The following is a 25744-nucleotide window of genomic DNA, read 5'->3' as shown; positions in this document are numbered from 1 at the left end:
TCCTTCTGTTCCTTTATTCTTCTATTCACCTGCATTCTTCTCTGAATTTAACCAGCTGTCAAACATTATATTGTACATAATGCAAAATTATATTAAGTGATTTGTTATTGTAAAAAGCTTTACATTATGACAGAGTTTTCTATCATTAAAGTAACCTAGGCAACATTATGATAGGTGAGCATGTTAATATTGTTTTTGACAAGTTTGTATTGTTTCCAATGAATATTACCTTTTTAACTGCATGTTCTATACTCCCGAGTGGCGCAGTGCTCTAAGGCACTGCATCGTGGTGCTAGCTGTGCCACTAGAGATCCTGGTTCGAATCCAGGCTCTGTGGCACACAATTGGCCCAGGGTAAGGGAGGTAATGGCCAGCAGGGATGTAGCTCAGTTGGTAGAGCATGGCGTTTGCAACGCCAGGGTTGTGGGTTCGATTCCCACTGGGGGCTAGTATGATGAATGTATGTACTCCCTAACTGTAAGTCTGGATAAGAGCGTCTGCTAATTGACGGTGTGTCAGGAGTTATTTGAGATAGTTCGTTTTTTCTCCTGTCATATAAAAAAATATGGTATAAAGATAATTGCAAAAACGAGTAAGCGCAGCGTGACTTTCTGCACGTAGCCTTCAGAGAACTCTTGTGTCCCGCCTGGCCGTGTTCGTCTCCTAACCGCATCCAGGGCGATGCGCAGACACAACTTTCTTCATGGGACCTAAAGTTAGATTTTATATTAACCCTTTCTGTTCATTTCCACACCCTAGTCTAAAATCAACAGGTTCCATAACGTGGGGAGAATCTGTCACAAAGTAATGAATTAATTAATTTTAAAAAGAATGGAAAATGTAAGGAATATAATATTTGAATACACCATTAAGCCAAATAAAAACTGGATTAAAAAATATATATCCTAGTAGGCTACTGTATCATTGTGAATAGAATATGCATGGCGCACTTCAAACGTCCATCAATTGACTCACTCAACAAGTAGCGGATTCTGTCTGTCTGGCCAGAGAGGGACTCCAAGCAGGCGGGGTAAAAGTGCACACGTGGATTCTCGCTCAGTGCAGACTGACAAGGTGTTCAACCAATCAATGTCAGTAAGAGTGACGTAGTTTTACAATGCTCAGCCAATGGTATACAGTTGGGGATGTTTCCCAAAAAAGCAAAAAAATATTTTACGATCTGAAAAAGTGGTTGTGAAAGTACCCAGTTGGAAGATGGGACGGCTGGTATAATAATAACCTACCTACCTTTTTGGATGATACTGTATGTAGGATATTTTTCTTTTTGGAAGATGTTTAAACTGTATTCATTGGATTTGAATAAAATGTGAATGTTTCGACATACGGAACACTTAGGAACTTTGGCGCACGGATTTTTTTTGTGTGGAAACAATCTAACTACGGTAAGACAAGATCAGTGACGTCACTTTCTTAAATGACATTTCAGAAACAGATGTCTACAGGCTATATTATAGTAGTACATCGACAGTTATACTTTTAGTTTATTCTCAATACATCTTTGGTGTATACAATGATGTGCTAAACCACCATGTACCCTCTAGCAATGACCACGTTTACATGCGCACAGTATTCTGGATAGTAGCTCATATCCTGCTTAAGGTCTTATTCGGGATAAACTGTTTACATTGACCTTTGGTATCCTGCTCAAGAGTATCCCTGTAGCCATGAATAAACAGAATATTCCTAATTTAAGTTCACATCTGTTAAATGGAACAGTAACTTGAAATATGGACACTGACAGTAGGACTATAACCTCTCAAATGTAGCGTAATATAATATTAACTCCCTGCAGAATTCTGCATTTCTTGCAGTAAAATTATAGAACAAATGTTATTTTGTCTCGGGAACAGGAGTAGAGACATATTTAATTCTTTCAGCATCTCTTGAGAAAATGCGAATGAGCTGTAATGTGTTGTTTTTGACGCTGTTATGCAAGCCGACAGTATTTCAACCAAATCAAATATGCACCGAAGACCAACTGGCCTATCAGAAAGGTGTTTCATCGTTTTTTCAGCTTTTCAATTCCTTAAAACCAGTCAAACTGACATTTTGAACAGGACCTATCTTTCCACTGTTTTGGAGTTATTGCGTTTTCTACCGGGTCCCTAAACGAAACAGACAATTTTACCGGTCTTAACTAGATTACTGATGCATTAATTCTATCGATGTAAGACATTATTCTGGTGAGCACTATACTTTATTTAGTCTCATAGGGCAACAATTTATGACAGAAGAGAAGCTGCATGTATCTAACTATATAGTTGACAAACAAATGGCCTACCAAATGTCCGAAATTATAAACAGAAACTTGTCTAAATTAGAGGTGAAAGGATCCAGTAGACTATACGGTCCAGCATGGAGTATCATCAAAATACATTATTATGGAATTATTATGGTGGATCGAACTGTGCAGGTAGCCTACTATTTGAAGTGATTTGTTTGACAATCAGATGAAAACTTCATCACACAACATGATATCCGAAACTGAGCCTGCGCAGACAGTAAAGGGGATAAGATGTTGACATGCCACAGTATCCTGTCTAAAATCAGCATATCTCAGGTATCTTTTCAGGGTTTCTCATAACCGGGATAGAAGCTTTTAACAGATATTATGTTTATATGTGTAAACTGAAAAACAGCATACTACAGAATACACCAATATCCCAATACTATTGTAAATGGGATATTGGTGCGCATGTAAACGTGGTCAATGATGACGTTTACCCTGACTAGTAAAATGATATGCTTTATGAAAGCAGAGGTTTACCCTGAAAATGTGGAAAAAGTCAAGGGGTCTGAATACTTTCCGAATGCACTGTAGGTTACTACCACACAATATGAATGGTATTTAGGTTACTACCACACAATATGACACTAGAACTCATTATTGGACCTCCTGCTGTCAGTAACATCAGTGTATAGTGGATCATCCTTGATGCCCAGCAGCCTGGCAGACAGACTCTGGTACAGGCTCTATTGGTGGGGATCTCTCTCTCTAACCTACTGGTAGGTCAATCAATCAACCAACCAATCATCACATAAATCATAGGTGATGTTATATCAGTCTAGTTCAGGATTCTGGTATGGTCCTGAGGTTATTTCATCTAACCCAGTTTACGAGTTCATTATCCTAATGATATACTGTAGGTATATCCCTTGTCAGAATGAGCATCCTGTTGTTGTTGTGTGGGTGTGACACAAACACCATATACAGTGAGGGGAAAAAAGTATTTGATCCCCTACTGATTTTGTACGTTTGCCCACTGACAAAGAAATGATCAGTCTATAATTTGAATGGTAGGTTTATTTGAACAGTGAGAGACAGACAAAAAAATCCAGAAAAACGCATGTCAAAAATGTTATAAATGTATTTGCATTTTAATGAGGGAAATAAGTATTTGACCCCCTCTCAATCAGAAAGATTTCTGGCTCCCAGGTGTCTTTTATACAGGTAACGAGCTGAGATTAGGAGCACACTCTTAAAGGGAGTGCTCCTAATCTCAGCTTGTTACCTGTATAAAAGACACCTGTCCACAGAAGCAATCAATCAATCAGATTCCAAACTCTCCACCATGGCCAAGACCAAATAGCTCTCCAAGGATGTCAGGGACAAGATTGTAGACCTACACAAGGCTGGAATAGGCTACAAGACCATCGCCAAGCAGCTTGTTGAGAAGGTGACAACAGTTGGTGCGATTATTCGCAAATTGAAGAAACACAAAAGAACTGTCAATCTCCCTCGGCCTGGGGCTCCATGCAAGATCTCACCTTGTGGAGTTGCAATGATCATGAGAACGGTGAGGAATCAGCCCAGAACTACACAGGAGGATCTTGTCAATGATCTCAAGGCAGCTGGGACCATAGTCATCAAGAAAACAATTGGTAACACACTACGCTGTGAAGGACTGAAATCCTGCAGCGCCCGCAAGGTCCCCCTGCTCAAGAAAGCACATATACAGGGCCGTCTGAAGTTTGCCAATGAACATCTGAATGATTCAGAGGAGAACTGGGTGAAAGTGTTGTGGTCAGATGAGACCAAAATCGAGCTCTTTGGCATCAACTCAACTCGCCGTGTTTGGAGGAGGAGGAATGCTGCCTATGACCCCAAGAACACCATCCCCACCGTCAAACATGGAGGTGGAAACATTATGCTTTGGGGGTGTTTTTCTGCTAAGGGGACAGGACAACTTCACCGCATCAAAGGGACGATGGACGGGGCCATGTACCGTCAAATCTTGGGTGAGAACCTCCTTCCCTCAGCCAGGGCATTGAAAATGGGTCGTGGATGGGTATTCCAGCATGACAATGACCCAAAACACACGGCCAAGGCAACAAAGGAGTGGCTCAAGAAGAAGCACAGTAAGGACCTGGAATGGCCTAGCCAGCCTTCAGACCTTAATCCCATAGAAAATCTGTGGAGGGAGCTGAAGGTTCGAGTTGCCAAACGTCAGCCTCGAAACCTTAATGACTTGGAGAAGATCTGCAAAGAGGAGTGGAACAAAATCCCTCCTGAGATGTGTGCAAACCTGGTGGCCAACTACAAGAAACGTCTGACCTCTGTGATTGCCAACAAGGGTTTTGCCACCAAGTACTAAGTCATGTTTTGCAGAGGGGTCAAATACTTATTTCCCTCATTAAAATGCAAATCAATTTATAACATTTTTGACATGCGTTTTTCTGGATTTTTTTGTTGTTATTCTGTCTCTCACTGTTCAAATAAACCTACCTTTAAAATTATAGCCTGATCATTTCTTTGTCAGTGGGCAAACGTACAAAATCAGCAGGGGATCAAATACTTTTTTTCCTCACTGTACCTTGCCAACAAATCACAGGCACTACACTAAAGTGGTGTGGAGGAGTGATTGGGCTCATCGTCACCATGGAGATGGTGTGTTAGAGGATGATTAGGAGAGGATCAGTGAGAACACAGCTGTGCCTCACAGACGCTCAGTTCATATTCTGACGTGTTTGGAGCGAAGCCTGTCTGAATGTATTGAAAACATATTCAAAACAAACCAAACAAAGCTGCTGCGCGAGCCAAAGGGCGAGTCAGGTAATAATTCAACAGGTTCATAAATCCTTATCCCTCACCATGTCATGTCATCCTGACAGTCGATCTATAAAACCATGCTCATGTTTATGATATTGTTACAATAGGACTATATTTAGCAGAGAGCAATGATGGATGTTTGAAGGCTGGAAAACGTCGCGACAGCAGAGCTGAATGACGATGGTACCAAGCACCAGACAGACTACAGGGAATCATCTGAACAGGGGAGGAACAACACGGATAATGGTGGACAGACATTGTGCTGTAGTCTATTGAGATGTAAATGTGACAGTCTGCCAGCAACAAGTGAAGAGTTTCATTTCAAAACTTCATATATATAAATTTTAAGAAATGATGGTAAGTTTACATAAATTAAAAAAACATATTGTGAAAGAGATAGAGCTAGTATTATTTCATCTTAGCATGACATGGGCTAGTGAAAAGAGACATGATTAATCTTACCATGACATGGGCTAGTGAATAGACTGACAGGATTAATCTTACCATGACATGGGCTAGTGAAAAGAGACATGATTAATCTTACCATGACATGGGCTAGTGAAAAGACTGACATGATTAATCTTACCATGACATGGGCCAGTGAAAAGACTGACAGGATTAATCTTACCATGACATGGGCTAGTGAATAGACTGACAGGATTAATCTTACCATGACATGGGCTAGTGAAAAGAGACATGATTAATCTTACCATGACATGGGCTAGTGAAAAGACTGACAGGATTAATCTTACCATGACATGGGCTAGTGAATAGACTGACAGGATTAATCTTACCATGACATGGGCTAGTGAAAAGACTGACAGGATTAATCTTACCATGACATGGGCTAGTGAATAGACTGACAGGATTAATCTTACCATGACATGGGCCAGTGAATAGACTGACAGGATTAATCTTACCATGACATGGGCCAGTGAAAAGACTGACAGGATTAATCTTACCATGACATGGGCCAGTGAAAAGACTGACAGGATTAATCTTACCATGACATGGGCTAGTGAAAAGACTGACAGGATTAATCTTACCATGACATGGGCTAGTGAATAGACTGACAGGATTAATCTTACCATGACATGGGCCAGTGAATAGACTGACAGGATTAATTTTACCATGACATGGGCTAGTGAAAAGACTGACAGGATTAATCTTACCATGACATGGGCTAGTGAAAAGACTGACAGGATTAATCTTACCATGACATGGGCCAGTGAATAGACTGACAGGATTAATCTTACCATGACATGGGCCAGTGAAAAGACTGACAGGATTAATCTTACCATGACATGGGCTAGTGAATAGACTGACAGGATTAATCTTACCATGACATGGGCTAGTGAAAAGACTGACAGGATTAATCTTACCATGACATGGGCTAGTGAAAAAACATGATTTTGTTTGAAATATATTGCAATCTAACTTTATTTTAGAGAGACAAATAATCATGTTTTGTGGCAAAACACTATATACCTACCTCAAAGAACAGAACTCAATAGAAACAGTATCCCAGTTGGGTTTTAAACCAACAGAACTCAATAGAAACAGCATCCCGGTTGGGTTTTAAACCGACAGAACTCAATAGAAACAGTATCCCGGTTGGGTTTTAAACCAACAGAACTCAATAGAAACAGTATCCCGGTTGGGTTTTAAACCAACAGAACTCAATAGAAACAGCTTCCCGGTTGGGTTTTAAACCAACAGAACTCAATAGAAACAGCATCCCGGTTGGGTTTTAAACCAACAGAACTCAATAGAAACAGTATCCCGGTTGGGTTTTAAACCAACATAACTCAATAGAAACAGTTCCCTGGTTGGGTTTTAAACCAACAGAACTCAAAAGAAACAGTATCCCGGTTGGGTTTTAAACCGACAGAACTCAATAGAAACAGTTCCCGGTTGGGTTTTAAACCGACAGAACTCAATAGAAACAGTATCCGGTTGGGTTTTAATGGTGCAATGCAAATTGTCCGGGTAGCCATGATTAGCTGTTCAGGAGTCTTATGGCTTGGGGGTAGAAGCTGTTAAGAAGCCTTTTGGACCTAGACTTGGCGCTCCGGTACCGCTTGCTGTGAGCTGCAGAGGGAACATTCTATGACTAGGGTGGCTGGAGTCTTTGACAATTTTTAGGGCCTTCCTCTGACACCGCCTGGTATAGAGGTCCTGGATTTCAGGAAGCTTGGCCCCAGTGATGTACTGGGCCGTACGCACTACCCTCTGTAGCGCCTTGCGGTCGGAGGCCGAGCAGTTGCCATACCAGGCGGTGATGCAACCAGTCAGGATGCTCTCGATGGTGCAGCTGTAGATCCTTTTGAGGATCTGAGGACCCATGCCAAATCTTTTCAGTCTCCTGAGGGGGAATAAGCTTTGTCGTGCCCTCTTCACAACTGTCTTGGTGTGTTAGGACCATGACAGTTTGTTGGTGATGTGGACACCAAGGAAGTTGAAGCTCTCAACCTGCTCCACTACAGCCCCGGCGATGAGAATGGGGGCGTGCTCAGTCCTCTTTTTTCCCTTGTAGTCCACAATCATCTCCTTTGCCTTGAGCATGTTGAGGGAGAGGTTGGCAGATGTGTTGTTACCTACCCTTACCACCTGGGGGCGGCCCGTCAGGAAGTCCAGGATCCAGTTGCAGAGGGAGGTGCAGGGTCCTTAGCTTAGTGATGAGCTTTGAGGGCACTATGGTGTTGAACGCTGAGCTGGAGTCAATGAATAGCATTCTCACATAGGTGTTCCTCTTGTCCAGGTGGGAAAGGGCAGTGTGGAGTGCAATAGAGATTGCATCATCTGTGGATCTGTTGGGGCGCTATGCAAATTGGAGTGGGTCTAGGGTTTCTGGGATAATGTTGTTGATGTGAGCCATGACCAGCCTTTCAAAGCACTTCATGGCTACAGACGTGAGTGCTACGGGTTGGTAGTCATTTAGGCAGGTTATCTTAGTGTTCTTGGGAACAAGGACTATGGTGGTCTGCTTGAAACATGTTGGTATTACAGACACAGTCAGGGACATGTTGAAAATGTCAGTGAAGACACTTGCCAGTTGGTCAGCGCATGCTCGGAGTACACGTCCTGGTAATCCGTCTGGCCCTGCGGCCTTGTGAATGTTGACCTGTTTAAAGGTCTTACTCACAACGGCTACAAAGAGCGTGATCACATAGTCATCCGGAACAGCTGAGGCTCTCATGCATGCTTCAGTGTTGCTTGCCTCGAAGCGAGGACAGAAGTGATTTAGCTCGTCTGGTAGGCTTGTGTCACAGGGTCCAATGGTGGCAAGCTTTACCCCACTCCAGTCAACGCTTGGCATTGCGCATGGTGATCTTTGGCTTGTGTGCGGTGTAACTTTTGGAACAATTGTATGTTGTTTTTACACTTTTCTTTTCTTAGGATAAATCAAAGGCAGCTTTTTAAGTTTGATGATATACACTTTATTGTTACAGGAGTGGGTCGCAGTTCCGGAGCGACGCACTAGGTGTCATCCTCCGACAACCATTGGCACCTCCTCACTCACAGTCGGGACTAATTATCTGCCTATTGGTGTCACCTGTGGCTATCTGATTCACCTGTGTATTTATGCCCTCACTTCCCTGTGTTCCCTTGCTCAGTTTTCTCTGCTAGTTCCTTGATGTCAAGCAGTACGTATCAGTGTCGGATCACGTGACGGAGTTACAGGTACTCGAGAAGTGTTCTCCCTGTGTCATTGTGTTTTTCCAGTCAGAGTTAGTATTTCGTATTGTTTGCTGTCAGCCTGTTTTTTGGAGACCTATGTGCTCCTCATTTGTTTTCGTGTATAGTCTGTTGTTTTGTATCCTGGTCTTTGGACCACCAGTAAAGATCCTTGTTTCACCATCCTTGCCTACTGTCTATCCTGCACCGCACCTGGGTCACACCTCACCCCAACCCTTACACTTTATGGAAGGATTTAAGGACTAATAAGGACATTGAAAGTCTGTTGGAATGAATTTGCCGGTCAAGGATGGATTGATTCTTATAGTTGGAGTGACACAGCCCGCTGTCTGCAGCCTCTGTATATGTATGCAGTCATATTATTGTTTCCATTCCCCTGAGTGGCACTGGATCTTGGCTCTCTCCTTTTCACTAGCTTGTTTATAAAGTTACCTTTTTGGACCAACAGGAACAGATATCACAGGCTCCAATAGGAACAGATATCACAGGCTCCAACAGGAACAGATATCACAGGCTCCAACAGGAACAGATATCACAGGCTCCAACAGGAACAGATATCACAGGCTCCAACAGGAACAGATATCACTAGCTCCAACAGGAACAGATATCACAGGCTCCAACAGGAACAGATATCACAGGCTCCAACAGGAACAGATATCACAGGCTCCAACAGGAACAGATATCACTAGCTCCAACAGGAACAGATATCACAGGCTCCAACAGGAACAGATATCACAGGCTCCAACAGGAACAGATATCACAGGCTCCAACAGGAACAGATATCACAGGCTCCAACAGGAACAGATATCACAGACTAACAGGAACAGATATCACAGGCTCCAACAGGAACAGATATCACAGGCTCCAACAGGAACAGATATCACTGGCTCCAACAGGAACAGATATCACAGGGTCCAACGGGAACAGATATCACAGGCTCCAACAGGAACAGATATCACAGGCTCCAACAGGAACAGATATCACAGGCTCCAACAGGAACAGATATCACAGGGTCCAACAGGAACAGATATCACAGGGTCCAACAGGAACAGATATCACAGGCTCCAACAGGACCAGATATCACAGGCTCCAACAGGAACAAATATCACAGGCTCCAATAGGAACAGATATCACAGGCTCCAACAGGACCAGATATCACAGGGTCCAACAGGAACATATATCACAGGCTCCAACAGGAACATATATCACAGGCTCCAACAGGAACAGATATCACAGGCTCCAACAGGACCAGATATCACAGGGTCCAACGGGAACAGATATCACAGGCTCCAACAGGAACAGATATCACAGGCTCCAACAGGACCAGATATCACAGGGTCCAACGGGAACAGATATCACAGGCTCCAACAGGAACAGATATCACTGGCTCCAACAGGAACAGATATCACAGGCTCCAACAGGAACAGATATCACAGGCTCCAACAGGAACAGATATCACAGGGTCCAACAGGAACAGATATCACAGGGTCCAACAGGAACAGATATCACAGGCTCCAATAGGAACAGATATCACAGGGTCCAACAGGAACAGATATCACAGGCTCCAACAGGAACAGATATCACAGGCTCCAACAGGAACAGATATCACTGGCTCCAACAGGAACAGATATCACTGGCTCCAACAGGAACAGATATCACTGGCTCCAACAGGAACAGATATCACAGGCTCCAATAGGAACAGATATCACAGGGTCCAACAGGAACAGATATCACAGGCTCCAACAGGAACAGATATCACAGGCTCCAACAGGAACAGATATCACAGGGTCCAACAGGAACAGATATCACAGGGTCCAACAGGAACAGATATCACAGGCTCCAACAGGAACAGATATCACAGGGTCCAACAGGAACAGATATCACAGGCTCCAACAGGAACAGATATCACAGGCTCCAACAGGAACAGATATCACAGGGTCCAACGGGAACAGATATCACAGGCTCCAACAGGAACAGATATCACAGGGTCCAACAGGAACAGATATCACAGGCTCCAACAGGAACAGATATCACAGGCTCCAACAGGAACAGATATCACAGGGTCCAACAGGAACAGATATCACAGGGTCCAACAGGAACAGATATCACAGGCTCCAACAGGAACAGATATCACAGGGTCCAACAGGAACAGATATCACAGGCTCCAACAGGAACAGATATCACAGGCTCCAACAGGAACAGATATCACAGGGTCCAACAGGAACAGATATCACAGGGTCCAACAGGAACAGCTGAGAGTAACAGCTGTTTATCACCACATCTGGCTGACTAAGTCTGGGGTTAGCCTAAATGAATAAGGGGTTCCTGACTTGTCTCTATGCTGCTGTAGTGTTTGTTGATACTTGGCTACCTGCCAAACCTTTCATTTTTTACTTTTAATAACCATTTAATCAAAACTCTGCATTTAACACATTTACCAACGTCTTCGTTTAGTCCTCGCTCGACTTTTTTCATTCAACTTTTTCACCCCGGACCCTTTATCTGGACATGGTTCTACAGGAGGCTTTATCTGGACATGGTTCTACAGGACCCTTTATCTGGACATGGTTCTACAGGACCCTTTATCTGGACATGGTTCTACAGGACTCTTTATCTGGACATGGTTCTACAGGACTCTTTATCTGGACATGGTTCTACAGGACCCTTTAACTGGACATGGTTCTACAGGACCCTTTATCTGGACATGGTTCTACAGGACTCTTTATTTCAAGGCTTCTGTAAAGAAATGCTGTCGGCATGCTCAACCGGTGTCGCTCATTCCTCCGACAACCATTGGCACCTCCTCACTCACAGTCGGGACTAATTATCTGCCTATTGGTGTCACCTGTGGCTATCTGATTCACCTGTGTATTTATGCCCTCACTTCCCTGTGTTCCCTTGCTCAGTTTTCTCTGCTAGTTCCTTGATGTCAAGCAGTACGTATCAGTGTCGGATCACGTGACGGAGTTACAGGTACTCGAGAAGTGTTCTCCCTGTGTCATTGTGTTTTTCCAGTCAGAGTTAGTATTTCGTATTGTTTGCTGTCAGCCTGTTTTTTGGAGACCTATGTGCTCCTCATTTGTTTTCGTGTATAGTCTGTTGTTTTGTATCCTGGTCTTTGGACCACCAGTAAAGATCCTTGTTTCACCATCCTTGCCTACTGTCTATCCTGCACCGCACCTGGGTCACACCTCACCCCAACCCTTACACTTTATGGAAGGATTTAAGGACTAATAAGGACATTGAAAGTCTGTTGGAATGAATTTGCCGGTCAAGGATGGATTGATTCTTATAGTTGGAGTGACACAGCCCGCTGTCTGCAGCCTCTGTATATGTATGCAGTCATATTATTGTTTCCATTCCCCTGAGTGGCACTGGATCTTGGCTCTCTCCTTTTCACTAGCTTGTTTATAAAGTTACCTTTTTGGACCAACAGGAACAGATATCACAGGCTCCAATAGGAACAGATATCACAGGCTCCAACAGGAACAGATATCACAGGCTCCAACAGGAACAGATATCACAGGCTCCAACAGGAACAGATATCACAGGCTCCAACAGGAACAGATATCACTAGCTCCAACAGGAACAGATATCACAGGCTCCAACAGGAACAGATATCACAGGCTCCAACAGGAACAGATATCACAGGCTCCAACAGGAACAGATATCACTAGCTCCAACAGGAACAGATATCACAGGCTCCAACAGGAACAGATATCACAGGCTCCAACAGGAACAGATATCACAGGCTCCAACAGGAACAGATATCACAGGCTCCAACAGGAACAGATATCACAGACTAACAGGAACAGATATCACAGGCTCCAACAGGAACAGATATCACAGGCTCCAACAGGAACAGATATCACTGGCTCCAACAGGAACAGATATCACAGGGTCCAACGGGAACAGATATCACAGGCTCCAACAGGAACAGATATCACAGGCTCCAACAGGAACAGATATCACAGGCTCCAACAGGAACAGATATCACAGGGTCCAACAGGAACAGATATCACAGGGTCCAACAGGAACAGATATCACAGGCTCCAACAGGACCAGATATCACAGGCTCCAACAGGAACAAATATCACAGGCTCCAATAGGAACAGATATCACAGGCTCCAACAGGACCAGATATCACAGGGTCCAACAGGAACATATATCACAGGCTCCAACAGGAACATATATCACAGGCTCCAACAGGAACAGATATCACAGGCTCCAACAGGACCAGATATCACAGGGTCCAACGGGAACAGATATCACAGGCTCCAACAGGAACAGATATCACAGGCTCCAACAGGACCAGATATCACAGGGTCCAACGGGAACAGATATCACAGGCTCCAACAGGAACAGATATCACTGGCTCCAACAGGAACAGATATCACAGGCTCCAACAGGAACAGATATCACAGGCTCCAACAGGAACAGATATCACAGGGTCCAACAGGAACAGATATCACAGGGTCCAACAGGAACAGATATCACAGGCTCCAATAGGAACAGATATCACAGGGTCCAACAGGAACAGATATCACAGGCTCCAACAGGAACAGATATCACAGGCTCCAACAGGAACAGATATCACTGGCTCCAACAGGAACAGATATCACTGGCTCCAACAGGAACAGATATCACTGGCTCCAACAGGAACAGATATCACAGGCTCCAATAGGAACAGATATCACAGGGTCCAACAGGAACAGATATCACAGGCTCCAACAGGAACAGATATCACAGGCTCCAACAGGAACAGATATCACAGGGTCCAACAGGAACAGATATCACAGGGTCCAACAGGAACAGATATCACAGGCTCCAACAGGAACAGATATCACAGGGTCCAACAGGAACAGATATCACAGGCTCCAACAGGAACAGATATCACAGGCTCCAACAGGAACAGATATCACAGGGTCCAACGGGAACAGATATCACAGGCTCCAACAGGAACAGATATCACAGGGTCCAACAGGAACAGATATCACAGGCTCCAACAGGAACAGATATCACAGGCTCCAACAGGAACAGATATCACAGGGTCCAACGGGAACAGATATCACAGGCTCCAACAGGAACAGATATCACAGGGTCCAACAGGAACAGATATCACAGGCTCCAACAGGAACAGATATCACAGGCTCCAACAGGAACAGATATCACAGGGTCCAACAGGAACAGATATCACAGGCTCCAACAGGAACAGATATCACAGGGTCCAACAGGAACAGATATCACAGGCTCCAACAGGAACAGATATCACAGGCTCCAACAGGAACAGATATCACAGGGTCCAACGGGAACAGATATCACAGGCTCCAACAGGAACAGATATCACAGGGTCCAACAGGAACAGATATCACAGGCTCCAACAGGAACAGATATCACAGGCTCCAACAGGAACAGATATCACAGGGTCCAACAGGAACAGATATCACAGGGTCCAACAGGAACAGATATCACAGGCTCCAACAGGAACAGATATCACAGGGTCCAACAGGAACAGATATCACAGGCTCCAACAGGAACAGATATCACAGGCTCCAACAGGAACAGATATCACAGGGTCCAACAGGAACAGATATCACAGGGTCCAACAGGAACAGCTGAGAGTAACAGCTGTTTATCACCACATCTGGCTGACTAAGTCTGGGGTTAGCCTAAATGAATAAGGGGTTCCTGACTTGTCTCTATGCTGCTGTAGTGTTTGTTGATACTTGGCTACCTGCCAAACCTTTCATTTTTTACTTTTAATAACCATTTAATCAAAACTCTGCATTTAACACATTTACCAACGTCTTCGTTTAGTCCTCGCTCGACTTTTTTCATTCAACTTTTTCACCCCGGACCCTTTATCTGGACATGGTTCTACAGGAGGCTTTATCTGGACATGGTTCTACAGGACCCTTTATCTGGACATGGTTCTACAGGACCCTTTATCTGGACATGGTTCTACAGGACTCTTTATCTGGACATGGTTCTACAGGACTCTTTATCTGGACATGGTTCTACAGGACCCTTTAACTGGACATGGTTCTACAGGACCCTTTATCTGGACATGGTTCTACAGGACTCTTTATTTCAAGGCTTCTGTAAAGAAATGCTGTCGGCATGCTCAACCGGTGTCGCTCATTCAGTCGACAAACTTTCAGCCGGTTCTCCCCATTAAGCAACGAGTCGGAGTCAGAGGCCGAGCATTCTCAGGTCTCTCCTCCACCCATTACGGGGTCTGAGCCGCCGAAGCCGCCCACCATTAGCTCGGACAAATTGAAAACCCCAGTCATTGGCGACTCCATTACCCGCAATATTAGACTTAAAAAGAATCATCCAGCGATCATACACTGTTTACCAGGGGGCAGGGCTACCGACGTAAAGGCTAATCTGAAGATGGTGCTGGCTGAGACTAGAACTGGTGTTATCCACGTCGCCAACAACGATGTTAGGATGAAACAGTCAGAGGTCACCAAGCGCAACATAGCTTCAGAGTGTAAATTAGCTAGAAAGATGTGTCGGCATCTATTAATTGTCTCTGGCCCCCTCCCAGTTAGGGGGAGTGATGAGCTCTACAGCAGAGTCTCACAACTCAATCGCTGGTTGAAATCTGTTTTCTGCCCCTCCCAAAATATATAATTTGTAGATAACTGTTACTCTTTCTGGGACTCACCCACAAACAGGACCAAGCCTGGCCTGCTGAGGAGTGACGGACTCCATCCTAGCTGGAGGGGTGCTACAGGACCAAGCCTGGCCTGCTGAGGAGTGACGGACTCCATCCTAGCTGGAGGGGTGCTACAGGACCAAGCCTGGCCTGCTGAGGAGTGACGGACTCCATCCTAGCTGGAGGGGTGCTACAGGACCAAGCCTGGCCTGCTGAGGAGTGATGGACTCCATCCTAGCTGGAGGGGTGCTACAGGACCAAGCCTGGCCTGCTGAGGAGTGACGGACCCTGGAGGGGTGCTACAGGACCAAGCCTGGCTTGCTGAGGAGTGATGGACTCCATCCTAGCTGGAGGGGTGCTACAGGACCAAGCCTGGCCTGCTGAGGAGTGATGGACTCCATCCTAGCTGGAGGGGTGCTACAGGACCAAGCCTGGCCTGCTGAGGAGTGACGGACTCCATCCTAGCTGGAGGGGTGCTACAGGACCAAGCCTGGCCTGCTGAGGAGTGATGGACTCCATCCTAGCTGGAGGGGTGCTACAGGACCAAGCCTGGCCTGCTGAGGAGTGACGGACCCTGGAGGGGTGCTACAGGACCAAGCCTGGCTTGCTGAGGAGTGATGGACTCCATCCTAGCTGGAGGGGTGTTACAGGACCAAGCCTGGCCTGCTGAGGAGTGATGGACTCCATCCTAGCTGGAGGGGTGCTACAGGACCAAGCCTGGCCTGCTGAGGAGTGATGGACTCCATCCTAGCTGGAGGGGTGCTACAGGACCAAGCCTGGCCTGCTGAGGAGTGATGGACTCCATCCTAGCTGGAGGGGTGCTACAGGACCAAGCCTGGCCTGCTGAGGAGTGATGGACTCCATCCTAGCTGGAGGGGTGTTACAGGACCAAGCCTGGCCTGCTGAGGAGTGATGGACTCCATCCTAGCTGGAGGGGTGCTCTCATCTTATCTACCACCATAGACAGGAATCTAACTCCTCTAGCTCCACAATGAGACAGGGTGCAGGCCAGGCAGCAGGCTGTTAGCCAGCCTTCCAGCTTAGTAGAGTCTGCCACTAGCACAGTCAGTGTAGTCAGCTCAGCTTTCCCCATTGAGACAGTGTTTGTGCCTCGATCTAGGTTGAGCAAAACTAAACATGGCGGTGTTCGCTTTAGCAATCTCACTGGAATAAAGACCTCCGTTCCTGTCATTATTGAAAGAGATTGTGATAATATCTCACATCTGAAAATAGGACTACTAATGTTAGATCCTTCACTTCCAAGGCAGTCATTGTCAATTAACTAATCATGATCATAACCTTGATGTGATTGGCCTGACTGAAACATGGCTCAAGCCTGAATAATTGACTGTGTTAAATGAGGCCTCTCCTCCTGGTTACACTAGTGACCATATCCTCCATGCATCCAGCAAAGGCGGAGGTGTTGCTAACATTTACGACAGAAAATTTATATTTATCCCCCCCAAAAATGTCGTTTTTTGAGCTTCTTGTCATGAAATCTATGCAGCCTACTCAATAACTTTCTATAGCTACTGTTAACAGGCCTCCTGGGCCGTATACAGCGTTCCTCACTGAGTTCCCTGAATTCCTATCGGACCTTGTAGTCATGGCAGATAGTATTTATAATGTTTGGTGACTTCAATAGTCACATGGAAAAGTCCACAGACCCACTCCAAAAGGCTTTCGGAGCCATCATCGACTCAGTGGGTTTTGTCCAATATGTCTCCGGACCTACACGTTGCCACAGTCATACCCTGTTTTGTCCCGTGGAATAAATATTGTGGATCTAAATGTTTTTACCCATAATCCTGGACTATCGGACCACCATCTTATAACGTTTGCAATAGCAACAAATAATCTGCTCAGACCCAACCAAGGATTATCAAAAGCAGTGCTATATATTCTCGGACAACCCAAAGATTTCTAGATGCCCTTCCAGACTCCCTACACCTACCCAAGGACGTCGGAGTACAAACATTTGTTAACCACCTAATTGAGGATCTAAATTTAACCTTGCGTAATACCCTAGATGCAGTCACACCCCTTAAAACGAAATCATTTGTCACAAGAAATTAGCTCCCTGATATACAGAAAATACCAGAGCCCTGAAGCAAGCTTCCAGAAACTTGGAACGGAAATGGCATCCACCAAAAGTCTTCCGACTAGCTTGGAAAGACAGTACCGTGCAAAATCGAAGAGCTCTCACTGCTGCTCGATCAGCCTACTTTTCCAACCTAATTGAGGAGAATAAGAACAATCCAAAATGTTGAACTCATGAACTTCTTTGACGAAAAGATCATGATCATTAGAAAGCAAATTAAGACTCCTCTTTGAATCTGCGTATTTCTCCAAAGCTCAGCTGTCCTGAGTCTGCACAGAACTGCCAGGACCTAGGATCAATGGAGACACTCAAGTTTTTTTAATCCTGTATTTCTCGACACATTCACGAAAATAGTCATGGCCTCTAAACCTTCCAGCTGCCTACTGGACCCTATTCCAACTAAACTACTGAAAGAGCTACTTCCTGTGCTTGGCCCTCCAATGTTGAACATCATAAACGTCTCCCTATCCACTGGATGTGAACCAAACTCACTAAAAGTGGCAGTAATAAAGCCTCTCCTGAAAAAGCCAAACCTTGACCTGGAAAATGTTTTTTAAAATGACAGGCCTATATCGAATCTCGCAGTCCTCTAATAAAAAACAAACAAACTGTTGCGCAGCAACTCACTGCCTTTTTGAAGACAAATAATGTATACGAAACACTTCAGTCTGGTTTTAGACCCAATCATAGTACTGAGACTGCACTCGTGAAGGTGGTAAATGACCTTTTAATGGCGTCAGACCAAGGCTCTGCATCTGTCCTCGTGCTCCTAGACCTTAGTGCTGCTTTTGACACCATCGATCGCAACATTCTTTTGGAGAGATTGGAAACCCTAATTGGTCTACAAGGACAAGTTCTTGCCTGGTTTAGATCTTATATTCTACCTCTTGGTGATGTCATTCGAAAACACAATGTCAACTTTCACTACTATGCGGACGACACACAGCTGTACATTTCGATGAAACATGGTGAAGCCCCAAAATGTCCTACCCTGGAAGCCTGTGTTTCAGACATAAGGAAGTGGATGGCGGCAAATGTTTTACTTTTAAACTCGGACAAAACAGAGATTCTAGTTCTAGTTCCCAAGAAACAAAGAGATCTGCTGTTGGATCTGACAATTAATCTTGATGGTTGAACAGTCGTCTCAAATAAAACTGTGGAGGACCTCGGCGTTACTCTGGACCCTATCAACATATCAACATATCAATAATATTTCAAGGGAAGCTTTTTTTTCATCTTCGTAACATTGTAAAAATCAGAAATGTTTTGTCCAAAAATGATGCAGAAAAGCTAATCCATGCTTTTGCCGCTTCTAGATTAGACTACTGCAATGCTCTACTCTCTGGCTATCTAGTAGTTTTACTGTGTAGAGAGTCTAGTCCATGAGTAGTTATACTGTGTGGAGAGTCTAGTAACTAGTCTATCAGTAGTTATACTGTGTGGAGAGTCTAGTAACTAGTCTATCAGTAGTTATACTGTGTGGAGAGTCTAGTAACTAGTCTATCAGTAGTTATACTGTGTAGAGAGTCTAGTCCATGAGTTTATTTTCCTCTGGTTTACCAGCTTCAGCTAAGTCTGTCTCTGTCAATTAATTTCATTTATTCAAGGGAACAAACGATGAGACTCAGCTGTTGAGATGTAAATAGACCAATTAATAGATATGCTGTGGTTGAACGACTCTCCATCTAGATACATACAGTGCATTCGGAAAGTATTCAGACCCCTTTAGTTTTTCCACATTTTGTTATATTACAGCCTTATTCTAAAATGGATTAAATCGTTTTTTCCCCTCATTAATCTACACACAATACCCTATAATGACAAAGGTAAAACAGATTTTTAGACATTTTAGCAAAATATATGTATTTTTTTAACGGAAATTCACATATACATAAGTATTCAGACCCTTTACTCAGTACTTCAGTCCCACGGGGGGCCAGTATATAAAAAAAAAAAAAATGTATTCACTAACTGTAAGTCGCTCTGGATAAGAGCGTCTGCTAAATGACTAAAATGTAAATGTAAATGTAAATACTTTGTTGAAGCACCTTTGGCAGCGATTACAGCCTTGAGTCTTCTTGGGTATGACGCTACAAGCTTGGCACACCTGTATTTGGGGAGTTTCTCCCATTCTTCTTTGCAGCTCTGTCAGGTTGGATGGGGAGCGTCGCTGCACAGCTATTTTCAGGTCTCTCCAGAGACGTTAGATCGGGTTCAAGTCCGGGCTCTGGCTGGGCCACTCAAGGACATTCAGAGACTTGTCCGGAAGCCACTCCTGCATTGTCTTGGTCCTGAGCGCTCTGGAGCTGGTTTCCATCAATAATCTCTCTGTACTTTGCTCCGTTCATCTTTCCCTCGATCCTGACTAGTCTCCCTGTCCCTGCCGCTGAAAAAGGTTCTCCCATCTCCACAGAGGAACTCTGGAGCTCTTTCAGAGTGACCATCGTGTTTTTGGTCACCTCCCTGACCAAGGCCCTTCTCCCCCGATTGCTCAGTTTGGCCTGGCGTATTGAAAACACAGCGGTACAAATCACCTCAAGATAAAAACATAATATTCAATATCAGTAAGACGAGTTGTAACGCTGTCATCGACTACAGTTGTAACGCTGTCATCGACTACAGTTGGAACGCTGTCATCGACTACAGTTGTAACGCTGTCATCGACTACAGTTGTAACGCTGTCATCGACTACAGTTGGAACGCTGTCATCGACTACAGTTATAACGCTGTCATCGACTACAGTTATAACGCTGTCATCGACTACAGTTGTAACGCTGTCATCGACTACAGTTGGAACGCTGTCATCGACTACAGTTGGAACGCTGTCATCGACTACAGTTGGAACGCTGTCATCGACTACAGTTGGAACGCTGTCATCGACTACAGTTATAACGCTGTCATCGACTACAGTTGGAACGCTGTCATCGACTACAGTTGGAACGCTGTCATCGACTACAGTTGGAACGCTGTCATCGACTACAGTTGTAACGCTGTCATCGACTACAGTTGGAACGCTGTCATCGACTACAGTTGTAACGCTGTCATCGACTACAGTTGTAACGCTGTCATCGACTACAGTTGGAACGCTGTCATCGACTACAGTTGGAACGCTGTCATCGACTACAGTTATAACGCTGTCATCGACTACAGTTATAACGCTGTCATCGACTACAGTTATAACGCTGTCATCGACTACAGTTGTAACGCTGTCATCGACTACAGTTGGAACGCTGTCATCGACTACAGTTATAACGCTGTCATCGACTACAGTTGGAACGCTGTCATCGACTACAGTTGGAACGCTGTCATCGACTACAGTTGGAACGCTGTCATCGACTACAGTTGTAACGCTGTCATCGACTACAGTTGGAACGCTGTCATCGACTACAGTTGGAACGCTGTCATCGACTACAGTTGGAACGCTGTCATCGACTACAGTTGGAACGCTGTCATCGACTCGAGTTGGAATGCTTTCATCGACAGAATTAAGTTTTTCCTCCATGTTTTCTTCTGTGTTCTGAAATGTTGTGAACTAGCATACGGAGGAACTCTGCAAAATGTGTCCTACCTGGTCGGAAAACAGTGACGAACATAACAAACACAAGTGCCCTTCTACGGGCATATGGAGGGAAGGTTTTTGAAATGTAACATCCAATGACAATGTAGACACTATAATCCAGCGGCCAATATTCTAGCCGTTTCGGGTTATACAAAAATTCTCCAGACACCCAAAAGAGGCGTGACAGCAATGTGATTTTGGAGGTATATCATTTTATTATTTCATTTTTTCACTAAGCAGATACTCTTATCCAGAACGACTTACAGTAGTGATTGCATATATTTTCATACTACACTATAATCCAGTGTTCTAGCCGTACTGGTCCCCAATGTCGACACTATAATCCAGTGTTCTAGCCGTACTGGTGCCCAATGTAGACACTATAATCCAGTGTTCTAGCCGTACTGGTCCCCAATGTAGACACTATAATCCAGTGTTCTAGCCGTACTGGTCCCCAATGTAGACACTATAATCCAGTGTTCTAGCCGTACTGGTCCCCCAATGTAGACACTATAATCCAGTGTTCTAGCCGTACTGGTCCCCAATGTAGACACTATAATCCAGTGTTCTAGCTGTACTGGTCCCCAATGTAGACACTATAATCCAGTGTTCTAGCCGTACTGGTCCCCCGTGGGAATCAAACCCACAGCACCATGCTCTACCAACTGAGCCACACAGGACCTAGCTACCTATGTGACACTACCCTCTACCCAATGTCCCAGCTCAAACTGAGCCTCCACCCAGTAGCCTCTACCCACTACCCTCTACCCAATGTCCCAGCTCAAACTGAGCCTCCACCCACTACCCTCTACCCAATGTCCCAGCTCAAACTGAGCCTCCACCCAGTAGTCTCTACCCAGTAGCCTCTACCCAGTAGCCTCTACCCAGTAGCCTCCACCCAGTAGCCTCTACCCAGTAGCCTCCACCCAGTAGCCTCTACCCAGTAGCCTCTACCCAGTAGCCTCTACCCAGTAGCCTCCACCCAGTAGCCTCTACCCAGTAGCCTCTACCCAGTAGCCTCTACCCAGTAGCCTCCACCCAGTAGCCTCTACCCAGTAGCCTCCACCCAGTAGCCTCTACCCAGTAGCCTCTACCCAGTAGCCTCCACCCAGTAGCCTCTACCCAGTAGCCTCTACCCAGTAGCCTCTACCCAGTAGCCTCCACCCAGTAGCCTCTACCCAGTAGCCTCCACCCAGTAGCCTCTACCCAGTAGCCTCCACCCAGTAGCCTCTATCCAGTAGCCTCTACCCAGTAGCCTCTACCCAGTAGCCTCCACCCAGTAGCCTCTACCCAGTAGCCTCCACCCAGTAGCCTCCACCCAGTAGCCTCCACCCAGTAGCCTCTACCCAGTAGCCTCCACCCAGTAGTCTCTACCCAGTAGCCTTCACCCAGAAGCCTCTACCCAGTAGCCTCCACCTAGTAGACTCCACCCAACCCCAAGCTTAGCAACCAAGTAGCCTCTACCATGTGGGCTCCACTCAGTAGCCTCTACCCAGTAGCCTCTATCCAGTAGTCTCTATCCAGTAGCCTCCACCCAGTAGCCTCTACCCAGTAGCCTCTACCCAGTAGCCTCCACCCAGTAGCCTCTACCCAGTAGCCTCTACCCAGTAGCCTCCACCCAGTAGCCTCTACCCAGTAGCCTCTACCCAGTAGCCTCTACCCAGTAGCCTCTATCCAGTAGTCTCTATCCAGTAGCCTCCACCCAGTAGCCTCTACCCAGTAGCCTCTACCCAGTAGCCTCCACCCAGTAGCCTCTACCCAGTAGCCTCTACCCAGTAGCCTCCACCCAGTAGCCTCTACCCAGTAGTCTTCACCCAGTAGCCTCTATCCAGTAGCCTCCACCCAGTAGCCTCTACCCAGTAGCCTCTACCCAGTAGCCTCCACCCAGTAGCCTCCACCCTTCCTACCCAGATTGAGCCTCCACCCAACCAGAAGTGAGCCAGCTTCGAAGCTCCTCTGTTTTCTCACCTGCCCAGGTGCAGATGAGAGATTTGGGGGCTTAACAGAGAGCTGTTTGGTTCTGGTCTCCTTTAACAGAGAGCTGTTTGGTTCTGGTCTCCTGACTGTTCGGTATTTCCCATTATGGACATGCTCGGATGCTCAGGAGAAGGAGAAGCATGCTTGGATGTATTTCTTCTACCACACAAACGATTCTCAACAGTAACTGAATGAGTGGTCGTACTGGTAATACCAATGTCTGTCACCACATTTCTTGTTGCTCAATTTAAGAATAAGATATTTTTCTCTTCACCAGATATCAGACTCTTCTGACAGTATCTGAGTTGTGACATCATCCGTCCCCTCTCTCTGTGTTCCAGGTATTCCAGTGAAGGATTATGGGTAGTTTTAAGGGCCATGCGTTGCCAGGTAGTTTCTTCCTGATCGCGGGCCTGTGGTGGGCGGGAAAGTACTCTCTATGGTACGCCACCCGCAGGAACAAGAGTCTGGGCTCCACCTCCACCCGCCTGGCCAGCCGATCCACACAGCGCCGCCTGGAAGTCATCGAGGGATCCGTCACCCTTTTCTTCTCTGTGGTTGGTGAGCATCAACACCCTGAGCATCCACATGATAGATGTTTTTTTTATCGCTTTGGTTCAATTTTCACAACTCTTAGTACAAAACTCAAAACAGATCATCAAAAAGGCAGTTGTTTCAAAACTCAAAGCACATTTAAAGGCAATGCTACCAAATACTAATTGAGTGTATGTAAACTTCTGACCCACTGGGAATGTGATGAAATAATTAAAAGCTGAAATAAATCACTCTCTCTACTATTATTCTGACATTTCACATTCTTAAAATAAAGTGGTGATCCTATCTGACCTAAGACAGGGAAGTTTTACTAGGATTAAATGTCAGGAATTATGAAAAACTGAGTTTAAATGTATTTGGCTAAGGTGTATGTAAACTTCCGACTTCAACTGTATACTCCAATGTACTACTATAATGATAGCTATTCTGATTTTACTTCAGAATAAGTTACAAAAATAAATCTCTATGTAACAAATCAAATCACTTTACTAAAATTGCATTGGGCAATACAGTACTGTAAAACTGTAATATATGCCATTTACATAGCAGAAACATTATCCAAAATGACAACAGTCCACACATTTTGGTATGTGACCCCAAGGGGAGGGGGGGGGGGGGGGGGGGGGGGGGGGTTCTCCCGGCGCTGCTGACGGCTATTTTGCTCATACAGGAGTAGTAAAGGCCCAGTGCACTACTTTTGTGAAGAAAGAAATGCATTTAAAAAAAATACATATTTTTTTATATATACAGCGCATTCGGAAAGTATTCAGACCCCTTGACTTTTCCCACATTTTGTTACGTTTAAGCCTTATTCTAAAATTTATTAAATTGTTGTTTTTCTCTCATCAATCGACACACAATACCCCATAGTGACAAAGCAAAAACAGGTTTTTAGACATTTGTGCAAATTTATTAAAAATGAAAAACGTAAATATCACATTTACATAAGTATTCAGACCTTTTACTCAGTACTTTGTTGAAGAACCTTTTGGCAACGATTACAGCCTCGAGTCTTCTTGGGTATGATGCTACAAGCTTGGCACACCTGTATTTGGGGAGTTTCTCCCATTCTTCTCTGCAGATCCTCTCAAGCTCTGTCAGGTTGGATGGGGAGCGTTGCTGCACAGCTATTTTCAGGTCTCTCCAGAGATGTTCGATTGGGTTCAAGTCCGGAATCTGGCTGGGCCACTCAAGGACATTCAGAGACTTGTCTCGAAGCCACTCCTGCATTGTCTTGGCTGTGTGCTTAGGGTTGTTGTCCTGTTGGAAGGTGAACCTTCGCCCCAGTCTGAGGTCCTGAGCGCTCTGGAGCAGGTTTTCATCAAGGATCTCTCTGTACTTTGCTCCGTTCATCTTTGCCTCGATCCTGAATAGTCTCCCTGCCGCTGAAAAACATCCCCACAGCATGATGCTGCCACCACCATGCTTCACCGTAGGGATGGTGCCAGGTTTCCTCCAGATGTGACGCTTTGCATTCAGGTCAAAGAGTTCAATCTTGGTTTCATCAGACCAGAGAATCTTGTTTCTCATGGTCTGAGAGTCCTTTAGGTGCCTTTAGGCAAACTCCAAGTGGGCTGTTATGTGCCTTTTACTGAGGAGTGGCTTCCGTCTGACCATTCTACCATAAAGGGCTGATTGGTGGAGTGCTGCAGAGATGGTTGTCCTTCTGGAAAGTTCTCCCATTTCCACAGAGGAACTCTGGAGCTCTGTCAGAGTGACCATCGGGTTATTGGTCACCTCCCTGACCAAGGCCCTTCTCCCCTGATTGCTCAGTTTGGCCGGGGCGGGCAGCTCTAGGAAGAGTATTGGTGGTTCCAAACTTCTTCCATTTAAGAATGATGGAGGCCACTGTGTTCTTGGGGACCTTCAATGGTGCAGACATTTTTTGGTACCCTTCCCCAGATCTGTGCCTCGACACTGCTGTCTCGGAGCTCTACGGACAATTCCTTCGACCTCATGGCTTGGTTTTTGCTCTGACATGCACTGTCAACTGTGGGACCTTATATAGACATGTGTGTGCCTTTCCAAATCATGTCCAATCAATTTAATTTACCACAGGTGGACTCCAATCAAGTTGTAGAAACATCTCAAGGATGATCAATGGAAACAGGATGCACC

General features: G+C 45.2%; 1 protein-coding gene across 1 annotated transcript in view; it reads left to right on the top strand.

Annotated features, from left to right (window-relative positions):
- Positions 1-1177: 1177 nt before the first annotated feature.
- LOC311119646 (transmembrane protein 45A-like) overlaps positions 1178-25744 on the top strand; it is a 59129-nt gene continuing 34562 nt past the window's right edge. The window contains exons 1-2 of the mRNA XM_084194316.1: positions 1178-1403; positions 23413-23632. Coding sequence (XP_084050442.1) covers positions 23431-23632 — 202 coding nt within the window. The 5' untranslated portion in view covers positions 1178-1403; positions 23413-23430. The remainder of the gene's footprint in view (positions 1404-23412; positions 23633-25744) is intronic.

Source organism: Coregonus lavaretus (assembly GCF_964263955.1).
Source record: "Coregonus lavaretus genome assembly, contig: HAP1_SCAFFOLD_1341, whole genome shotgun sequence".
Classification (NCBI taxonomy): domain Eukaryota; kingdom Metazoa; phylum Chordata; class Actinopteri; order Salmoniformes; family Salmonidae; genus Coregonus; species Coregonus lavaretus.
The sequence above is the reverse complement of the archived record's forward strand: the minus strand, read 5'-3'. Positions and strand labels throughout refer to the sequence as shown.